General features: G+C 36.4%; 1 protein-coding gene across 9 annotated transcripts in view; it reads left to right on the top strand.

Moving 5' to 3' along the window:
* The window catches only part of LOC135199408 (uncharacterized), a 309,751-nt gene that overhangs the window by 274,388 nt on the left and 17,818 nt on the right, over positions 1-17,545 (top strand). For all 9 annotated transcript variants that reach the window (XM_064227412.1, XM_064227413.1, XM_064227419.1 and 6 more), the window contains 10 exons: positions 92-149; positions 1,531-1,688; positions 3,698-3,934; positions 4,681-4,884; positions 5,678-5,892; positions 7,423-7,614; positions 8,933-9,083; positions 9,279-9,495; positions 13,069-13,166; positions 13,971-14,093. In XM_064227412.1, coding sequence (XP_064083482.1) covers positions 92-149; positions 1,531-1,688; positions 3,698-3,934; positions 4,681-4,884; positions 5,678-5,892; positions 7,423-7,614; positions 8,933-9,083; positions 9,279-9,495; positions 13,069-13,166; positions 13,971-14,093 — 1,653 coding nt within the window. The remainder of the gene's footprint in view (positions 1-91; positions 150-1,530; positions 1,689-3,697; positions 3,935-4,680; positions 4,885-5,677; positions 5,893-7,422; positions 7,615-8,932; positions 9,084-9,278; positions 9,496-13,068; positions 13,167-13,970; positions 14,094-17,545) is intronic.

Raw genomic sequence — 17,545 nt, forward strand, 5'->3', positions numbered from 1 at the left:
CCAGATTCACTGGTGCACTCAAGTGAAAAATATTTTAGTATTCAACAGGAGCATCACATACAGAAGTATTTGACGTAATAATTACTTACAGATCGACTGTCTGGATTGCTGATTCCGAATAACAGAGGGAAACGCGATACACACTCTAGGTAAGTGATAATTTGTTCCTTATACAGAGAGACCTGTATCTGCAAGAAGTTCACTTTAAAAATTTTGTCATTCATTTGCATGTGATATTCTTGACGCTGAGTCAGTTGCCACATACTCCAGGTAGAAAATACATTTGTTCTTTATAGAGAGGGACCACTGTATGTACATATAATCACTCTTAAAATGTTTTGTAACATACTTCAAAACTTTTTGAACAAGAGCTTATAATAGTGACATTGGTGCTATTTAGTAAATAGGGAAAAGGGCAGGTGATCCTATTCCTTTCAGTCATAGTGTTTATGTATTGTAAGAATATTTGTCTTCATAAAGAAAAAGCCAAACTTTGTTTATTGATGTTTCTTTATATTTTCATTTGAGTTTCAGTATTGTATTAAAAAACACATATCCATAAGGTTAACCTGTACAGTGACAAAACTTGACGGCTCATTAAAAATATGAAAAAGATATTTGAAACGTCTTCTTTGTGCTAGTTGCTATCAGCCCTGAAAGTGCGGTCATGCAGAATCTGAAATCATTTCTCAAGATTTTACAAAGGGCTGAAGAGCCAAGGTATTGCCAGTCAAGTCATATATGTAGACTTCCCTGTAGGGGGTTAGTAGTGCCATCAGTTCACCTCATGCAGTGCACTGTAGGCATTACATGATGTTCTTTGCAGCGTCCCTTAGATGCCCTAGCTGCAGCCCTTCCATCTTTTTACCGTATCTCCATTCATATTCTCTTTCTTTCTTCATCTTACTTTCCTCAACCCTCTCCAACCAATGGTTGCATAGTGCAGCTGCTAGGCTCTCTTCCATTTGAACCTTTCAATCAAACTTTTCACTCTCAGTTTCCCCTTCAGCGGTGAATGACCTTATAGGTCTCAGCACTTGGCTTTTGGCCTAAATTCTGCATTCTCTTCTATTCTCCTAACAATTGTTTCATAGTGCTTCTTCAACTGCAAAAGGTTTTCCTCCCATTGCAACTTTCAATAAACCTTTCTACTGTTTCTCTTTCAACAGTGAATGACCTCATAGGTCCCAGTGCTTATTAGTCTTTGGCCTCAATTTTAAATACCGGTCATTTCATTTCTTTCAATACGTTGACTTAAACATCTTACTTTCCTTTTTGTATCCTTCCTGTGACACCTGTCCAGACTTTGGATCTCTCTGTTTCCCTTTTCAGCTCCTCTCAGCCTTTGGCCTCAATTTCATTTCATTTCATTCCCTACATAAGACTTAAATTATATCTTTCGTTTTCCCTTTTTGTGATCATCAGACATTTATTGCTGAAGCTTTTACAGGGGGCTCAAGACCACGGTATTGCCAATAAAGTTACAAATGTAAAATTAAATAACAATGTTTTATGTTTTGTGATCATCAGACGCGCACGATTCGCTGTCCCGCTCCTCAAGTCTAGGAGCGAGGCGGAAGAGGTCAAAGATGGCGGCTCGGGCGGCGAAGGTGCCCACGCAGAACCCGAAGCCGAGTCCGAGTCTGAGCCTGAGGTTGAGGCTGTGGCTGAAGCAGAACCTGCCGTAGGTGAGTGAAAAAATAGTCAGGAAAAGAAATTTGACAAAAATGGGTAACTCTGGTGATCATTGTTGGCAGCACCTGCAGCATGGGGAGTTCTCAATGACTGGTATTATTATTATTATATTATTATTATTATTGTTGTTGTTGTTGTTGTTCTAAGGAGTCCAATAATAAAAAAATTTTAAGAGTTAGTGTATAATAGATTTTGAACCCCTTTGAAAGCTTTATAAGTGTTTTTAAATGATGAACAACTCTTAACATATTTTCTATTATTGTGGATTCCTTAGAAAGTTATGTATACTCTTGTGATAAGACAGTTTTTCTCAATTATTATTATTATATTATTATTATTATTGGAGAAACAAATCCACAGTTATGCATGGGTACAAATACATTTAGAAATCTAAATCTGAATGGAGAGCTTCCGGGAATTGGACAGATTCCTGGAAGCTCTTTTTAGATATATTTTTAAATATCTTTGTACCCATACATAGTAACTGTGGCTTTGTTTCTCCATTTCAAGACTCGTGCTACTTTGAGTCATTTTTAATTATTATAGTATTCAGACAATGAACCCTATTGATATGGAACAAGTCCACCACAGGGACCTTTGACTTGAAATTAAGCTTCCAAAGAATTTTATGGTGTTCATTTGAAAGGTATAACAGAAAGTAATAGGAAATACAGAAAGAGGAAATCAATTATTACAACAGAAAAAGTTAACTAATGAGTAAATAAATATATATAAATGTAAGTCAATTATTAAAATACAAGAATTCTTTTAGGGTAGTACATAATGCACAAGTTCTCAAAGAGTGACATGGTTTGAACGTATAATGAGGTTTGAGATGAACACTTAAAAAAAAAAGAAAAAAAAAATTTAACAGCAGGATAAAAACTTGTAGTAGGGGCACAAAATGAGGCTACGAATGGAATAGGAGACAAGGCAGAACTTGCACAGGGCAGTAAACACTGATGAGGACTCATTTTTAAGTTTATGAAGGCTGCAGCACAAACTGACTTTGTCATTGATGGTTATTTTTCATGCTTAGCTAATTTCCCTCTAATGTAGTTATTGATTCCTGTCATTAGCACTGTAAGTTTGCAAAGAGCACAGTACAAACTTTCTCTGTAATACAGTGATTATTAATTTTTACTTTAAGTTTACTATGTAGCTTTTCAATCATATCAGCCTGTATAGTATTCAAACTTGACAGTACAATTGTTGCATACAGTTGTAAAAATTAACTATTGGTATATCCTAATGCTGTTCTCCTTGCATTTTAACACATATCTGTTTATTTATTACTTTATTCATTTATTTTTTCTTCCTAATAAGTTAATCTCTTTCTGTATTTCCCTTTACATTCTATTACTTCCTAATGAGCACTATGTATATTCTTTGGAAGCTTGAATTTCAAGTTAATGGCTCCTGTGGTGGGCTTGTTCCACATGAATAGGGTTCATCTTATGAATAATTATGAGCCAAGTGAAGTCATTACTGGAAACGGACCCATTTCAGGGGGTCCTGCCCAGCCCTAACGTTGTTCAAATGTTTATATCTTCAAAAGTATTGAAGATAAAAGAAAAATTCTTTCTGCAGATAAAATGTTAGTCTTAAAATTTCATCCCATGTAAGTTTTATTTTTAAAATATCATAAATTCACATTTAATTGATGTTTTAATTACTGCATTACAATTTTCTCAAAATTTATTATTTCAGCACCAAATTCGATAGTTTTCTCAAATACTAGGCTTAGTTAAAGTATGTCTTCTCACCTCCGATATTAAAGAATAATTTTGCATTGTATCATTCGTCATATTAAGTACCAGAGAGTTTCGAGATACCTAGTGAACCCTTTGATGGTTTGACTTGAAGCTTCGCAAGTTATTGCCTTCAGGGTGCAATACTGGTAATAATAATAGTAATAATAATAGATAGATAAACACTACAAATGATCACTGTACTACAGCAATATCTATGTGCAACTTTGACTGACTTCTGTTCCTTTCAGAACCCATAAGTGGGAAGTCACCTTTCGTCCCAAAGGCCGATTTCCACGCGATGGACTGCACGGACATCATCATCGGTTCGGCCAGGGGAGACGTCTATCGTATTGGTGACTACTACACGCGTGACAGATCTACCCCTCGTCCGGATGAGTTCTGGGGCGGAGAAGACTCCATCACCGCTGCTTTGGGCTGGGAGGCGGACGGAGTGACAACCATTCTGTTCAGACGAAAGCTTGAGGGTCGGTGTTCGTGATGATTCTTTACAGATTGATTTTGTGATAGGAGGCTGTAGTCATACCTCAACCTAAGAGACTTCTGTACCCATCAGCTGTTATAATTGTCTTTAGCTGTGCTTCTTCCATTTTAGACTTGGTACATTTTCAGATAAATCTCCTAAATTGAATGTTAAGTGTGAAGTAATACAGGTTACTTTCAGTTAGGAACTTGTGGAATGGCTTTTTGCTGTAAGATATCCAGAAAATCTTCAATTTCAGGCTACAATATAGGGTCTTTTTTTACTTGTCGGAAAGCCAGTCCCCAAAGCATCCTTAAATTACACAGACTGTCACATTACCAGTGCTAATCACTTAGTGGAGGCAGATACTCTGATTGAGCTTCTTACAGACTGGAATGATTATTATGTGTTTGGGAACTGTGATGTCAGACCCAGTTTAAATCAAAATATCAGTAATCACTCATTTCTCGTGTTTGATGAAAAATATTTGTCTCAATTTATCGTTGTTTCTGAATAAATGTTCCACCAACTAGACAATATTCTATTCTGGGTGGACTGTGAATTCAAAAACTGTTGTTGTCAATAAATAAACCTTCTACGTGTACTAGTGCAATAACATATTTTCTCTATTCTCCCTTACATGTACTTACCTAGCTAAAGAAAGTTGATAGCAACCTCTTCAGAACACCTCTGTGCACACATTATGAAAAATGAATTAAAAAGATTTCTTTTTATTATTTTCTTCCTTAGGCGACCATCCAACGGATCATCCGATCACCAACTCCCTGATGCATGTCATATGGGCAAGAGGTCAGGAAGAAGGAAGCTACGTCCACTCCCCCAAATCTGGCCTTGAGTCTGGCACTCCTGGTATCCCTAACTTCTACCGTCCAGACGAGCTGAAGTACCATGGCCAGCGTGATCAGAGAGGTGTCGTTTCTCTTAATTTCCTGGGTGAGTTGTTTAACCCTTGGAATGTCCAGTTAATCACAAAAGACCAGTTTAACCTTCTTGCACTATTCTCCACAGATTGCCAGTTCCCTCTATACTTTGCAGTTTTGTTCTAGTGCATAATTTGATTTTATGTATGGCAGTAGAAACTGAGATTTCAGTGGGTAACTTATGTGTATTTTGTGCCAATCAAAACATGTTGCTGATGGATTTTGAAGCCACGACGGCCTGAGCTGTTGCCTACAGTGCACAGGTTAATAATGTTTTGTGAAGTACTGACAGTTTTTAAAGGGAAACTGAGAGTAAAAAGGTTTGAAAGGTGTGAAAGGAGAAAAACCTCAACACAGTTACACAATGAAACAATTATCAGGAGAGGGTGGAACCAAGATGAAAGAAAGAGAGTATGTACAGAGGTACAGTAAAAGCAAGATGATCAGTATCTTATAAATAAACAAGTATGTATGTACTTTTTTCATATAAGCTTTTAAAACTAAGATATCCATTTGGAGGAATCAGTCCATTTATTAATTTAAAAAATATGACTCCTGTCAGGGAATAAGAATTATTCAGTCTCAGTCATCAATAATGATTTCCAAGTTCCTTATTTACTGATTGCTTATCTATAAGTCTAGACAAAAGTTTAATAAATACGTAGTCACTTTTTGATACTCGAATAGGGTCATGCTCTCTTTGTTTGTAATATTCCAGTTGTTTTATGCTACAATTTTAAACAATGCAAAAACAGTAATTTTTTTAGTAATGTACTATAATGGGGTCCTGTCCTATTTGTTTTCAGAGCAAGTTACTGCAACTTCGAAAACCACTGGAGCCGACGAAATTAACTGGTGTGGTGGTCACTGGAAGTATCCAGGGTCATGTACAATTGGGCAAGATTGTGAGTACTACGCCAAGTGGGAATACTTTGAGGAAACAGACGACATCAAGTTCATCGTTGAGACTAAACATGCTGATCGTTGGACTGGCATTGGCTTCTCAGATAACACCAGGATGGTATGTTGATATGTTTCTCTGTTTTATACTACCCTTGAATTGATCACAATTGATCCCTGATCCTTTTTTCTCGCCAAGAGCCAGATTAGAACTTCTCAATTCCAGGGGTCGTTTATTCCTCACACCTTTGGACTGTGGAACAGTCTCCTGGAGGATGTTGTGAAATTGGAACTTCTTCAGAAGTTCAAGCATGGGTGCAATGCATTAGTAGTAGTAGTACCCTAAAGCAATTCTTCTCGTACTGAAACTTTTATTTATTTGTTATTCTATTAATTTATTTTTCTTTTCTAATAATTGACCTCTTCTTTCTGTGTCCTACTGTTACCTTCTGCAACGCCTTCCACATGAATGCCACATTCTTTGGAAGCTTCTTGTATTTCAAGTCAATGGCCCCTGTGGGCTTGTTTCATATTAATAGGGTTCAACTTCTGAATAATAATGAACTGTTTTGTGATAGTCTTAATTTGCTCACAGATTACATGAAGATCAAACACTATTTTACCTCCAAAACTTATTATTCAGAAGGGGAACCCTATTCATATAGAACAGACCCATCTCAGAGGCCACTGACTTGAAATTCGAGTTTCTAAAGAATGTGGCATTCCTATGTAAGAAGTAACAGAAGGTAATACTAATAGGAAATATTGAAAGAAGAGATCACTTATTAAAAAAGGAAAAATAGATTAACAAGTTGATGAAAAAATAAATATTTTACAATGTAAACTCATCAAGAGTGTTCAGTACTGCTTAGTGTCCTTTTCAAAATGAGATTGTATTAAACTTTGCAATGGTGAATTTTTTGCAAATGCAATACAGTGGACCCACTATATTCATGGCCTCACGCATTTGCAGATTTCTCTGTGGACCATATCTACCCATCATTTGCGGGAAATTGGCATATTTGCGGTATTTTTCTATGAGAAATATCTACATTACTGTGTTTTCATATAAATGTCATGATTAAATAAATGCACTTTTTGTGATAAAACTTAAAAAGCCAGATATAAGCATTTTTAGTGGGACTGTCTTGAGTTTGAATGAACAAAATAGACAGTTCTTAGCGTTTTTATAGAGGTTCTGAGTATTCACAAGGGGTTCTGGAACTCATCCCCCATGAATACAGGGATCCACTGTACCTATGCACATTATTATATCATGTGCAGTACACATTATTATTATTATATGAAACCACAGTTCCATAGATCCTTTATTCCTAACATCATTGGACTGTGAAACAGTCTTTTTGAGGATGTCTTGCAATTGGAACTTCAAAAGTTCAAGCAAAGATGCATTGCATTAAAACTCTAATGCTGTCTCTTTGCATTTTAATACATTCTTGTATATTTATGAATTTATTTTTCATTGAGAGCTCATCTCTCTGTATTTCCTTTTACCTCCTCTTACATCTTCCTAATGAAGACAATATTCTTTAGAAGCTTGAATTTCTAGTCAATGACCCCCATGGTGGGCTTTTTCCATATGAATAGTGTTCTTCATCTTCTGAATAATAATAATAATATAAACTTACAGTCCCTGACTGACGCTGTGCTGGGCTGGGTGGAGCGTTCTGGCAGAGTCTTCATGTTCGACGCCTGGGTCCGTGGGTATACGCCGCCCATTGTGGACCCTAATCAGGGAGTGAGGAATGACACTGGGAAAATAGTTGACGGAGTTGCCACCTTCAGTTTTGTGAGGAAGAGGGTCTCCAACGATAAAGAATATGTAAGTATAATAGTATACATTTTAGTACTTTTCAGTTCTAGGTTATAAAGTGATCATTGCCTTAGCTTGACTTGTATTGCTCTCCGAGTACAGTAGTTACTAAATAAGTACGTAGCTTCTTTGCTTAACAGATTTCTATACTTATTATCAAGATAGTAGGTACAGTATTTTGCTAGCATACTGTATTTAAGTACTGCATAGTACTTGTCAGTCCTTGCTTATAAACTACGTATTGTTGCCTTAGTTTGCTTGATTTGTATTGGTCTCGTGAATGATTACTGTACTGTGTAAGTAGCCTCTCATATTCAAATGTTTTTTGCTAGGATACCTTATGTAAGCACATATAGTACTTTCCAGTTCCAGGTTATGGTCTATCATGGCATTAGTTTTCCCTGACTTTTATTGATTTGTATAGCTCTCTGAATAAGTACGTACTTCATGAGTACATACGTACATACCTCCTAGATTAACAGATATCCTTATCAGCTAAAATATCATGATGGTACTATCTTAGGTCACATTTTTAGCAGTGATGCACTTTGCAGATAAATTCCTTAAATTAAGTGGTCAGTGTAAAATAAAGCTTACCTTAGGCTAGAATTATTTCATCATTGTTACCTGTGAGTTGTCATGATTGCTCTAGTATCACAATGGTTATTTTGCAAGATTATCTCTTTAGAACTGGTGTATGTACTTTGCAGATAACTGAATGGAGTGGTATGTGTAATTTAGAGCTCTAAATTATATTTATTTATTATTGTTTTTGGAGATATCATTGTTCTAGTGTAGGTTGTATCATAAGACCTCCATTACTTCTTAGATTTTGCCATTTAGCAGAAGGCCAGAGTATCTTAAATTGAATGATAAGTATGAATTATAACCTATCTGAAGCTCTAAATTATATTGTTAACTGTGATATATCATTGCTCCAGTGTAGGTTATATCGTAGGGCCTTCATTACTTCTTAGATTTTACCACTTAGCAAAGGCAAGACCCCATATGTAACTGACAGCTTAAGAGGCTAACACTATACAGGCAGTCACTGGTTACTGGTGGGGTTTCATTCTTGCCAGAGTGCTGATAAGCAAAAACTGCCATTAATTGAAACCCGGCAATTTATGGCACTATTATTGGCACCTTCTGGCGCCGATAACAAAACTCGGCCTATTATCGCGTTATAAATTGCCAATTTTATGGTGCTAGACAAGCACCATAAAACTGTAACCCTATTAACTGAGACTGCCTACTATTAGTGAAAAATAACACAAAATATTAAATTCAACTAAAACATCTAAGTAAAGATGCATTGTCTTTGCAGGACCTGAGTTTCACAGACAACGATTGCTTGTATTTAGTGTTCCCAATCAAGGGAGGAGTCATCAACTACGTGTCCAAGAAAATCCGCAAACATGATGCCGTCCCAGCCATATCGACGGAGCGAGTGTGCATCAGGTCATGTAGCAAGTATGGTAAGTATAGCAATGCACTGTTTACTGTTATTGCAGCTTGTCAACAGTACATACTATAAGGAAAGAGTATTTATTTTTAAATATGAAGCAGAAAATATGAAAGCTTCCGGTAACAGTGAAACGAAGAGCTAAATAGATTTTTGTAGTTTTGAAACTAGAAAACAATAACATAATGAATACGTAATCTCTTTTCAGGTGGAGCAGATGGACGGCCCTTCGTGTACACGACAACACCTCGTCCCCCTCAGCTCCACTACAACGTCCAGATGAAACTTACCGATGTGGGAAGCAACTTCATAGTGCCAGAGAAGGGTTCCACTGCATGGAACCAACTTTCAGAAAGAGTCCAACGCTCAGTCGAAGGGGCCGTCCAGAAAATTCCAGGTTACGAGGCTACAGCTGTCAAGGACATGTGAGTGAGAGCAAAATGCAATGAAGTGTTTTGGAAGCTTTAGTGTCATTTTATATCATAGGTTTTTATTTAGCTCAAAATATATATTTCAGACACATAGGAAGCTTGGATTGAATCTTCCTTTTTCAAAATCAAGTGAACTCATTGATAACTTCCCCTACATTACCCTTTGCTCAAAATTACATTCCCAGTCATTTGTTATTTTATGTTACTTAAAAAAGAAAAAGTGTCACAGCAATTGAAAACTTCAATGAAATAATAATTCTCAAGCTTTTGTGTATTGCATTTTACATAGTGATATACAGCCATCCTCACAATTTGGTCGCTTGTGTGAAATTCGAGCTTCCACTGAAATTATGAATTAAAATCGATATTTCCTACTAATTCAAATGTTATGACTTTGTATAAACAGGGATTTTTAATGTTTAATCCTTTTCATTACTTGAAAAGCAACTAGCACAGTAGTAATCTATCCCTAGCACTGAGCTTAGAGTACGTACACAATGTTTATACTTAATCTGTATGTGCCAGTAACAGAGTCTTTGGGGAGAAACAAATCCTCAGTTATGTCTTAGTACAAATATATTTAAAAATAAATTTCTACAGAGAGCTTTCAGGAATCTGTTAGGTTCCTGAACAGATTCCTGAAAGCCCTCTGTAAAGATTTATTTTTAAATATATGTACCCATATATAACTATGGATTTGCTTCTCCATTTCAAGACTCATGCTACTATGAACATAGATAGTTTTCCTTTGACGCCACAGCAGACGAGCACCTGATAAGCTGCCACCAACTTTTAGGTCAAGCATTTTAAACAAAGGAAATATCAAATTTCGTTATTCTCAGGAACTATGAACCATACCACGAAAAATGGCAAGCATGGACAATTCACAAGCAGAAAATTAATTACATTGGCTCTCTGGAGCCTGCAGTGTGTGAAAGATATATAAAAATAAACTGAAACTTGTAAATAATAAAGGGATAGTTGTCTTCATTACACTTTGAAATGCAATTGAATAAATATCCCTCCATAGATTTAAACAGTGAATGCGATTTTGGACATATGAAATACTGTAGTTCATGTGAATGTTGATATTGAAGAAATCAAATAGGCAAAATGTTGCACAAATAGTTTTTTTGTGAGTGACACGTTGACACTTTTAGAGACATCCTTGTGTGCATTTCTTATCTCCCGCTTGTCCACTTAGTATAATGGTGTGAGACAGCGACAGATTGTATGTCTTTTCTTACGACTGTTGTTCGTAAGCATTGTGGTTCTACTTCCCTTCTCGTCTGCATGATATTAGTAGAGTGATATCTAGTAGAGTTGATTCTTCTTTGTAAGTTGTTCCATTGGAGATTGGAGCAAGTCTGCCTTTCAGTTCAAGTATTTTATTAAATTTACACAGTTTAATTTCACTATCCACTACTTAAAGTTTTAAAGATTTCACCAAAATAACTTTCTAGCACGTCTAAATCATCTATCATTTGACAGAGAATGCAGTGGCTGTTAATGAATTATTTGTGAAATATTATGCCATAGGATTCTTTATTTATTCATAATTATCATTAATTACACTAACAGTTAGCAACACACATCACTATGGAATTTATCTGTTTATGATAATGTAATTATTACACATTTGGGACCTCGTTGTCAATTGTTTTAAAGTTGATTTCCTTTTCCTTTTGCAAGTTGTCCATTGGAGATTGGAGCGAGTCCGTCTTTCAGTTCAAGTATTTTATTAAATTTACACAGTTTAATTTCACTATCCACTACTTAAAAGTTTTAAAGATTTCACCAAAATAACTTTCTAGCACATCAAAATCATCTATCATTTGACAGAGAACGCAGCGGCTGTTAATGAATTACTTTGTGAAATATTATGCCCTAGGATTCTTTATTTATTCATAATTATCATTAATTACACTAACAGTTAACAACACGCATCACTAATGAAATGCTCTGAGAAGATTTTTGTACGTCATGATGGCTGAAAAGTAGCCAAGTTTATCCTGGAAATCCACAGTGCTCTCCTTTCACTAACCTCATAAGTTTCATCTCCCTGATTTCTCACAACCATAGGGACTGAGTAATACGATTTGCTGTCTCGGTTTGACCTATTGCGGCATCCAAATACACTGCAAATGTTTACCATATTGAAAGGATTAATAGGTACAATATCATTGCAAATTTTCAAAAAATCGTTCCTATCACGATTGCATGCATTGCTTTTGCTCAACACAGCTGACCTACAACGTGGCTGACTTCCGTTTTTACATCCCGGTCTCATTCTGGATTGAAAACTAGTAGTATCTATTTTTTAATTAAGAGAGTCTTTTGCTATAAATATGGACCAATAAAACATACCAGCAACATGCAACAGGTCACTTAAAAGAAATGCAACTACCGTATATTTCGGCGTATAAGTAAATTTTTATGATTTTAACTAATATCGGGTATATTAGTCGACCTATAAAATGTGAGGCCAACCGTACGCTCAAAATAAGCAGCAGGGTAAAACGTATCATATAAAATAACCTGAATGTTATTACGGTACGTATGTTGCTCTACTTACCATAAGAAATACAGGTAATATACTCGGTATATTAACAAATCTGTGTAATATATGAAAGATGAATACCGGCAAATATGATTAGAAATGACGAAACGAAAGATACGTTACTCGAGTGTAATGTAAACAAACAAAGCGCTAACTAACGCTGCATAACAGCCTACATATATATGTATGTACAAACTGCCACTCAAGTTAATGTTTTGATTGGGTTGTTAAAACGACGTGCCGGTATTTAATTATTATGTTGGAATATTCTTTGACCATTGGTTCTTCTATGGCATAAACAGGCTCATTTGAGGGAAAACGAACCTGCAGTTGATTCAGATTCAAACTGGGATCCTTATGATGAAACCGTGAATGATAATTTGTCTGATGAATTGTTTAAATCAAGTGACGATGAGTCAAGTAATTTTGAAGGATTTTAAATACATATTTACTATTAAATACAATTTTTTTTATTTTATTTAAAGTGATAAATAAAGATTTCATACCATAAATGTTTTTGAACAATACCCCGGTAAATACAAAACTGTCAGAGTGAACGCATCCTTCTCAATTACTGTACTACAAATAGCTACGCAATGTTTACACTTGCTGTGCGATTGGGGTTTTTTCAAGTTACTTTGATTTGTTTCATTTTATTTAAGATAATGGATGTTCTAATGTATTATTATTGTCGTATTACAGTGTGAAATGTTTTTAATACTGGTATTTACATACATAGTTACCTCAATAAGGCTGTCATTGTTATTAGCTAACTGTAAAGCCTGGATTCCTGTATCGATATGCCAAAATAATAAAGATTCACTTTTTGTTACCGTTAGATAAGTCGACCCCCTAATTTTGGCATGATTTTTTGGGGCTAAAGGGTCGACTTATACGCCGAAATATACGGTAGATCAATGCCATTATGGTCACATTACATAGATATCTCCGGCTTCCCATGAAACAGACCAAGCTTAAATTTTATAAATCTCTCATTTGCTTTCCAGAAAATTACAAGGCGAGGGAAAGCTTTTAGCAACGATGGAGGTGATCCTTGACAAAAATGCGCACGAAGCTGAAGCCGGAGAAGTTCCTGCTCCTACAGGTAAATGACTGAGTACTTTGTACTGTAACTTTTTCTGGTGTTAGTCTAGTAGCAAGTTGCGGATTGCAATATACAACTCAGGCCAAAGGCCAAGCACTTTGACAAATGAGGTCATTCAACACTGAAAATAATGTTGAAACAGTTGTTGGGGGAGGAGACAGAAAGTAAGATGGAAGAGAATATGAATGAATGTACAGTGAAAGGAATGAAAGGGGCTTTTGCAGCTGGGGGCCAAAGGGATGGCACAAAGAACCTTAAGTAATGCCTACAGTGCACCACATGGGGTACAAGCTATGGATTTGAAGGTACAGTAAATTGCATTATTTTGTTTAGGCTTAATAAAGGTATCTTGCTGACAAATCCAGCTGTTGAGGTTCTGACGATGTACATCAAATGATGTCATCTGTAAAAAGTTTTTGGTTGAATTCATCTCATCATTTTGACCTTGAAGTGTGTTCCTTTCCATTTTTTAAAAAGTCACCTTAAAAGTAGAAGCATTCAGCTTCAAAATGACATCATATCCAGCATTATACCATGAAAACAAATCTCCAATTCATCATTAATCCAGAATTAGAATTGTATCCTTAGTGTTTCTTCATAACCAGTGCCTACCATGACATCAGACACAAGTGAAATTTTGTATCATGCTAGAATTAGCTGCATGTGAATATGCATACTGTACTAGGTGTTCTTAATGCTGTATAAGCCCACTGCAATGGTTACATTTCACACAAAAAATATTGCGTATTAAAAAAAATTTGAGTCACTTTATCCAGGTCACTTACAAGAAGTTTCTTATTACAGGCGAGTCAGGTGAAGTTGGAAGTAACTCGATGGTCAAGAAGGTCCTGCAGGATTCCGTCAGCACCGGCACCATTGGAATACTGCGTGTTGATCCCAGTTTCCTCCGCGTTAGCCAACTGCGAGGTATGACACCCCAGACTGATAATAATTTCCAGGTTTTTAATACAGACGACTCTTTTCCACAAGACTCTTCGGTCTTTAATATCGGTGACTCCAACGTTACATCAGCTGTCGCTGAGTCTAGTTTTCTTAATCCGTTGAATCCTTCGTATGGAAATTCTCAACCGGAGCCAGAACCTGAACCAGATGCAGAGCCTCATTATGAGGCTGAATCAGGAGCAGAGGAGGCCAATTACACCATTCCTCAGAACCAGCCTAGCGCTGGAAACAACCCAAGCTTATTCAACACGAACAGTGGGGCAGACCAAGATAATTTTCAATCTTGGTTCCCAGATAGGAGGAGAGTTCCTTCAAATCATTTTCCTCGTGGCAACTACAACCCATCACAGAGCACTGTTATCAGACATAGCCACGGCTTGCCCTCTCATACGCACGTGTTTCCGTCAAACGGCGGAGCTTTCCCACCCCAGGGATCGTACAGTCCATTCTCACCCCCAGGAAGCCTTCTGCGTCCCTCGGCATTTTATCCGTTTGCAGGTTTAAAATCCAATCGAAGTGCTGTTAATATTAATGATGACGGTGCTGGTTCCTCTGGTCGGACGCCATTTATTCCTGGGGTGTAACGCAGCAGTTCGGTTACCATGGAGTGACATTCCCTCCAAAGATTGTATTCAGTTTAGAATCGTTTCATTATCATCAGTATTATATTTTTATGTGTTTAACTCCGTAATTTTCTGTAGAGGTTGCGGGTTTAGAAAGGGCATAAAGTTCGTACACTAAGGATTCCAGTTATAGGTTTAAGCCACTAATTAAATAATTGTAGGTAGTTTGAGGCACTAACTATTCCTCATCTTCTGCTTTGTTGATCGATAAGCTTCATCAGGAAATTTTGCTAAATATCCAGGATTCATGCCTTTTGTTGTGGTGTAAACTAGATACGTACGTATTCGTACATTGGCTGTACTCATTAACATATCCTTCTAACATTTATCTACTTTATTCATTGTTTTTAGTAAACAATTTTCTCATCTGTGTAATTCTTATTGAGAAAGTAGTGTTGAAAATGTTTATTTGCCATACAATTACTCATTCTTCTTTAAACTTTGTTATATGATAAGGGTAACACTGTATGCAGCATAATAATTTATATACATTATGTCATATGTGTTTTGTGAAAATGTAATTATACTTTATGTCGGTCCATGAATTTGTGGTTATGTTGTAGTTTGTGATTTGCATGTGCATGGTCTCTGATGATAATTGTGGCATGCAGATTTCCTGCACATTGTGGCAGTAATCCAGTTTAAAGGCACAAAATCATATAGCTAAGGTGGAAAAATAATCTAATACTAAGCTGTATTGCTTTATGTACTGGGAAAGGTTAGTGAATCTTAATTCTAAGAAAGACATAGTTCTTGTTTTATGCCGATATTTTACTTTCGTGACACCTGGAATAGTCTTGCACTTGACCTTGAAAGCTTGCAGAATCGTTTATAGAGTAGTCTTCTGGCTATCCTATGCCACCAGTAGCACCCCAGCACTCAGTCCCTCTCCACCCACGAAGCTTAACTGACGCACGTACCCGTTCCAAATCACATCCGTGGTAACGCCTTTTGCACTCCTCACAGTAGTCATTAATTTGTTGACAGCAATTCACAAGGGCACTGTGAACGCTTGATCTCTTACGTGAATTATTCTGTATACTGTAGGTGAAATTCTAAACATTGGCATACAGTTTTACAATAACCTGGCAGCAACTGGTAGGCTGTACAGAAAAGGCATATACGTCAAAACATAACATCACAATTTTGTTGATTTTTGAGATTTTGTTACATTTATTTTGTTGAATTTTTAGTTTCCTTTAAATGCAGAGTTTCAATTTTGTTGCAAAATGACATCCACTAACAGTGGTGTTGCAACTTTTAACAAGTTTTGTTTTTATCATAAAAATAAATTTATTGGTGCACTAATTATTTTTTATTTTAATTCCATTTTCTTGTGCACCTGTCTTTTCTTACTTTTTTGACTAACAAGTAACTTTCATTTCGCAACTTTATTTACATTCTCTAACACAAAACATTAACAGACAAGTAAGACCATAGTGGACAAATGCAGCAGTTACCCATTTAAGGAAAAAGAAATGATTTCTTGGTTGATGTTTTGAAACCTTGCCATATTGAGAATCAGATTATTTCTCAAGATTTGAAGTGAGGATAAATTCATGAACGTAAACCTAAGATCAATAGCCATACTACAACTGTACGTAGGAGCATTTATTTTCTTGCAGTTAGCGTATTATGTCTAGGCATTCATCACTTAAACCTTTTGAAACGGCTGTTGTTTGGTAGTATGCAAAGTAGGGAGACAGAGATATTAATTTTTTTTATTTTATTTTTTTTTTTTTTTTGGGGGGGGGCACCCCACACCAGGTCAGGGCATGGAGCCCCCAGGTGGGTTAGGAAGGTAAGGTCTGGTTAGGTCAGGACACAGCATTCTAGGAAAAGTTAGGATTTCTCATGCCTACCTTTGTCTCCCTACTCTGCATCTGCTCCTAGTCTTATTTTAAATTAACTAGGAAAAATCTCTTAAGTAACATTTATGGGCTCTCATAGGCATGCAAAAGTATTTAATTTTCAGTAACATGAAAACTGGAACCAGGTGAAGTTAAGGAAGTTGGAGAATTGGACAGCTGCATGGGAGTAGACTACAATGAACAGATGAAAAGTAAAAGGCAGGGAGCAATGTACTTGAGGCTTAAATGAAGAACCTTTAGTACAACATGCAATGAGCTATGCAAGGCACACAATGGGGCTTAGCCTATGTCTAGTATACAGGCAGTCCCCAGGTTACGACGGGGGTTCCGTTCTTGAGACGCGTCGTGAGCCGAAAATCGTCGTAAGCCGGAACATCGTCAAAAATCCTAAGAAAACCTTACTTTTAATGCTTTGGGTGCATTGAAAACTATGTAAACTGCATTCTTATGGCATTTTTCATCAAAAAAACCTTCAAATATTGATTATTTTGCATTTTTGGTGTCATATTTCATCTGCCAGATGAGCGTTGTAGGCGTCGTAACCCTGGAACATGCGTCGTAACCCTGGAAATAATGTCTGATGAATATAATTGAAAAGCGTCGTAACCTCGGAACGTCGTAAGCCGAGACCGTCATAACCCGGGGACTGCCTGTACTTGCCCTAACATGAGAATTACTGAAAATAATGATAAAAGCAAAAAATATATTGAACATTAACATATTACTGTCAATTTTTTATGTTTACCATCCTGAAAAGGTAGAAAAAAAGCTAGTTCTAAAAGACATCATTCTTTATCATAGAATTACATGACTTTTGAAACAAACATAATCATGATTGGCATTAAAAGTTCATGAACATTAGGAATGCATTACTTTACTGCAAGTGAAACTGATGTTAAGGGTTGGAAGAATGGATGGATAT

The sequence above is a fragment of the Macrobrachium nipponense genome, chromosome 25 (genome assembly GCF_015104395.2).
Source record: "Macrobrachium nipponense isolate FS-2020 chromosome 25, ASM1510439v2, whole genome shotgun sequence".
Lineage (NCBI taxonomy): Eukaryota > Metazoa > Arthropoda > Malacostraca > Decapoda > Palaemonidae > Macrobrachium > Macrobrachium nipponense.